The sequence below is a fragment of the Penaeus chinensis genome, chromosome 27 (assembly GCF_019202785.1).
Source record: "Penaeus chinensis breed Huanghai No. 1 chromosome 27, ASM1920278v2, whole genome shotgun sequence".
Taxonomy (NCBI): Eukaryota; Metazoa; Arthropoda; class Malacostraca; order Decapoda; family Penaeidae; genus Penaeus; species Penaeus chinensis.
Window position 1 is genome coordinate 15,881,907 of NC_061845.1, and position 5,000 is coordinate 15,886,906.

General features: G+C 44.7%; 1 protein-coding gene across 2 annotated transcripts in view; it reads left to right on the forward strand.

The window, feature by feature from the left end:
• Positions 1-5,000, forward strand: part of LOC125039576 (single insulin-like growth factor-binding domain protein-2) — a 9,380-nt gene that overhangs the window by 245 nt on the left and 4,135 nt on the right. Inside the window, exon 1 of one of the 2 annotated variants that reach the window (XM_047633681.1) lies at positions 1-130. This exon is cut by the window's left edge and continues 245 nt beyond it. In XM_047633681.1, the coding sequence (XP_047489637.1) occupies positions 81-130 (50 nt within the window). In that variant the 5' untranslated portion in view covers positions 1-80. Of the gene's footprint in view, positions 131-1,995; positions 2,406-5,000 lie in introns of those variants that run through there. The other variant, XM_047633680.1, reaches the window with a different exon arrangement.

Genomic DNA, 5,000 nt, shown 5'->3' on the forward strand with positions numbered 1-5,000 from the left:
AATAGTTCTCCACAGGGTCAGGGTGAGGCCGGTCGCAGCCACCGCTTCCTCCCGCCTCTCTGTGTCTCTCCGACGCAGACATGAAGATCCCTCTGGCGCTCATCGTGGCCGTCTGCTGGAGCCTGGGCAGGTGAGTGGCGCGAGGGGAGAGCAGAGCCACGGCCTACCTCGAGGGCCTCGGCCACGGGTGTGCACGGCTGCAGCTTCCCTGTCGGCGCCTGCGGTCTCTCCTCCGAGCTCGTCCTCGCGGCAAGTACTCGAGGAAGGGGGGAGGGAGGAGGAGGAACGGCCGGAGTAAACACTCCAACGGGGTCGCCTCCTCCTCACTCCCCCACACCCGCCTCCACTCCACTCTCCCTCAGCCTTCCCCCCACTTCCACTTATAACTGCAACTAGACACCCTCTACTCCCCCTCCTCCTCATGCCCCCTCTCCCGCCACCCCCTCCTCCTCATGCCCCCTCTCGCGCCACCCCCTCCTCCTCATGCCCCCTCTCCCGCCACCCCCTCCTCCTCATGCCCCCTCTCCCGCAACCCCCTCCTTCTCATGCCCCCTCTCCCGCCACCCCCTCCTCCTCATGCCCCCTCTCCCGCAACCCCCTCCTCCTCATGCCCCCTTTCCCGCCACCCCCTCCTCCTCTTCAACCTACTCGTCACTGTCCTCCTTTTCCACCTCTACGCCCTCATCCTCCTTCCTCTCATTCCCCCTCCTCCTCCTCTTCCATCTCATTTTCCTCCTTCTTCATCTCCTCGTCCTCCTCCTCCTCGTCCTACTCCTTCTCTTGTCCTCCTCCTCCTCTCGTCCTCCTCCTCCCTCCTCCGCACCTCCTTCTCTTCTTCTCTGCTCCGCTTTCTCTTCTCCTCCTCTTCTCTCCTCCTCTTCCCCTCCTCCTCTTCCTCCTCTCTTCCTCCTCCTACTCTCCTCCTCCTCCCCTCTTCCTCTTCCTCATTCTTCCTCCTCTTCTCCTCCTCCTCCTCCTTCTCCTCTTCCTCTCCCCCTCCTCCCCTCTTCTCCTCTCCTCTCCTCTTCTTTCTTCTCCTCCTCCTCCTCTTCCTCCTCCTCCTCTTCCTCCTCCTTCTTCTTCTCCTCCTCCCCCCTCCTCTCCTCCTCCTCCTCCTTTTCTCCTCCTCTTCTCTCCCCCTTCTCCTCCTCCTCCTCCTCTTCCTCCTCTTTTGTTCTCTTCCTCCTCCTTCTCCTCCTACTCCTCCTCTTCCTTCTACTCCTTCTCCTCTTCCTCCTCCTCCTCCTCCTCCTTTTCCCTCCTCCCCCCTCCTCTCTCCTCCTCCCCTCCTCCCCCTCCTCCTCCTCCTCTTCCTCCTCCTCCTCTTCTTTCTCCTCTTCTTCCTCCTCCTCCTCTTCCTCCTCCTCCTCCTCCACCTCCTCCTCCTCCACCTCCTTTTCCTCCTCCTCCTTATCCTCCTCCTCCTCTTCCTCCTCCTTATCCTCTTCTTTCTCCTTCTCCTCTTCCTCCTCCTCCTCCTCTTCCTCCTCCTCCTGTTCTTCTTTCTCCTCCTCTTCCTCCTCCTTCACCTCCTCCTCCTCTCCCTCCTCCTCCTCTTCTTCCTCCTCCTCTTCCTCCTCCTCCTCTTCCTCCTCCTCCTCTTCCTCCTCCTCCTCTTCCTCCTCCTCCTCTTCTTCCTCTTCCTCCTCTTCCTCCTCCTCTTCCTCCTCCTCCTCCTCCTTCTCCCCCTCCTCTTCTTCCTCCTCCTCCTCCTCTTCTTCCTCCTCCTCCTCCTCCTCCTCTTCTTCTTCCTTATCCTCTCTTCCTCCTCCTCCTCCTCTTCTTCCTCCTCCTCTTTCTCCTCCTCCTCCTCCTCCTCCTCTTCCTCCTCCTCCTCCTCCTCTTCATCCTCCTCCTCCTCCTCTTCCTCCTCCTCCTCTTCCTCCTCCTCCTCCTCCTCCTCTCCCGCCTCTTCCTCCTCCTCCTCCTCCTCTCCCGCCTCTTCCTCCTCCTCCTCCTCATCATCTCCCTCCTCTTCCTCCTCTTCCTCCTCCTCTTCCCTATCCTATTGTTGTTTTTTTTCTCTTTTTTTTTTCGTCCTTTTCCCCGTTTATGATTTATCTTTCCCCCCACATTTTCCCTTCTGAGCGTGCGTGTGTGTGCAGCAAGTATGAAAGAAACGGCGCGGAAATTAAACCGAAAGGAGACGAAAGATCAGAAGAAAAGAAGAGAAAAATGAAGGGAGACTCGAGGGAATATGGTCTCAAAAACTAAAATTAAGAAAGAAAGAAAAAAAAAATGAAGTGCAGAGAGAAAAAAAAGAAGAGAGGAAGAAGAGTAAGAACAGAACCAAGAAGAAGCAGAAGAAGAAAAAGGAGGAAAGAAAAGAAAGGAAAAAAAAATCAAAACAAAAGCAGAAAATCCCAAGAGAGCGAGGCCATCGGGCCAAGCCCATGGGACATGGCGTGAGTCCCTCTGGTTGTTTACATTTCCTGTGCAGTCTTAAAAGCAATAAACCAGTTCTCTTGTTTATTGCGTTGGATGTTACGTGGCTTTTCTCCAACCTCCCTTTCTCTGGTTGCGTGAGGACGCGGTCGTGCTGGGAAAATGGACGCTAGTTTGAGGACATCGACGGTCTGGAAGGAGTGTGGCGTCCGCTGTCGGAAAGGGGCTTGGAAGGGTGGAAAAATAGGTTTGCAATTGACTGCTTTGCAACTGCTCTAAGTGCAGCGAGATGCACGTTGTCAGCGAGTTGCCAGTTTGTATTATTCTACTTGTGCTTGGTAGAAGGGTCGGGGTGTGTTTTTTGTTTATTTGTTTTTCATTAATTTGATATATATTTTCTTTTTCCAGTCATTTTTGGATTTCTATTTTTATGTTACTTTTGTCTGTGAGAAATGTAAATGTACTACCGAAGCAGAAAATCATGAATATGAAAAGAAGAAAACTAATAATGTTTTTTTTTTGTCGTGTGATGTTTTATTATTTAAAAATCCAAATGACTGATGGGTATGCGCGCGTTAAGTATTTAAAGGTTTGGTATTGAAAACTCGTCATTTCGATCAGAGCAGTGATTTTCTATATATAAAAAAGATACTTGTAGATGTAATTAAAATTCCTCCTTTGCCTTTGTACCCCCTGCCCGCCTGCGGTTCCTCCTCTCCAGACGGCGCAACACGTGTTAGAATACCCTCTCCCTCTCCCGTCTCCCTCTCCCCTCTCAGCTTCGAGGAGGGGATTTTCCTAGACCTTCCTTTCCCTTCCTTTCCCTTCCCTTCCTACCCATTCCTCTCTCTTTGCCACGAAGCTCTCTACTCTCCAGTTATTTCCTCTCTTCCCTTCTCCTCCTCTCTTCTCCTCGCTTTTCGCCGTCCTCCCTCCCTCCTCTCTTCTACTCTCCTATATCTTTCCCTCCCACACCCTTCTCCTCTTCTCCCTTCTCCCTCCCCGTCCTTCTCCCCTTCCTCTCAACCCCCTCCCCACCCTTTCCCCTTCTCCTTCCTCCCCCTTCTACCTTCCCCCTTCCCTCATCGGTGAACTAAAGTGAGGAGGCCACATGGAGGTGCTCCGTGGGTATATGTCACAGCCTTAAACCTCTTGTGTCGATAAAGGAAAACAAAAACCATGACGTTTCGATTACACTTGGTCTCCCCTTCAGACGCCAATACCCGAAATAATACCACAATTCCGTCCACTTTGAAGAATAGCTTAGTTTTACTCGGGGCATCAAGGATTTAGTTTTCTCCTTGGCGCTGATGTTATATTCAGTTTATTAAGGAAAGAGTGTTACTGTGTTTATGTTCTGTTGCTGAGAGCTTATTATTTTGATTATAATAATCATGGACACTATTTATTGTTTGTTTGTTTGTTTGTTTGTTCTCGTAAGTGATTTAGTTGACGGTTATTGGCAACCATATATCTGATGATAATATTTACAATAGTTGGAAGAATGACAATAATTAACATATGGAGTGTCAAATAAGTGACAAATGCAGTAATGATAATGATGGGGAGACGAGTCCAATAGTAAAGATAATAATTAATGATATTAGTATTAATGATAATGGTAATAATACTAATGATGATAATAATGATGACGTTGATTGAAAGAATGGTTGAGATACTTTTTTTATTTATTGTTATTACTATAATTATTTTTGCTATATATATTGCGACAGTTGTTGTTGTTGTTTTTGCTGCTGTTGTTATTATCAACATTATATATATATACATATATATATATATATATATATATATATATGTGTGTGTGTGTGTGTGTGTGTGTGTGTGTGTGTGTGTATATATATGTGTGTATATATATATTTTAGACAGTTGTTGTTGTTGTTGCTTCTGCCGTTGTTATTATCATTTTATATTTGTATATATTCTTCACTTATCATCAGTATCATTGCTGTTATTATTATCATTATCATAATTTTTGCAGCTTATATTATAATCGTTGTTCCTGTTGTTGCAATGGTAATAATAGTAATAATAATACCAATGGTGATGATAGCAAAAATGACAAACAGAGCAAAAATAATCATTTTTAATCAATAATAAAACATGGTAATAAGGATATTATTATTAATGTTATTTTATTAATGATTTTATTATTATTATTATCATTATTGTTATTACTGTTATTATTATTATCATTATCACTATTATTAGTATTACTATTATAATAAGTATAATAATAAATAGTTCTTCTTCTTATTAGTATTATTTTGAGATTAGAAGTAGGAATAGAAGAATAATTTTCATATTTTATTCGTATTAGATATATTATGATGACCATTACGCTGGTTATTATAACTGTTGTTCTTTTTCATTAGCATTAGTGTTACTGTTATTGTTATTATTATGTTCTTTTTAAATTATTATTGTTATTGTTATTGTTAATGAAAATAATAATAATAATAATAATAATATTGTTATTATTTTGTTATCATTATTATTGTCATTGTTATTGTTATTATTATTTTTCTATTATAATTATTAATATTATTATAATTATTTTTATTATTATTATTATTATTATTATTATTATTATTAAT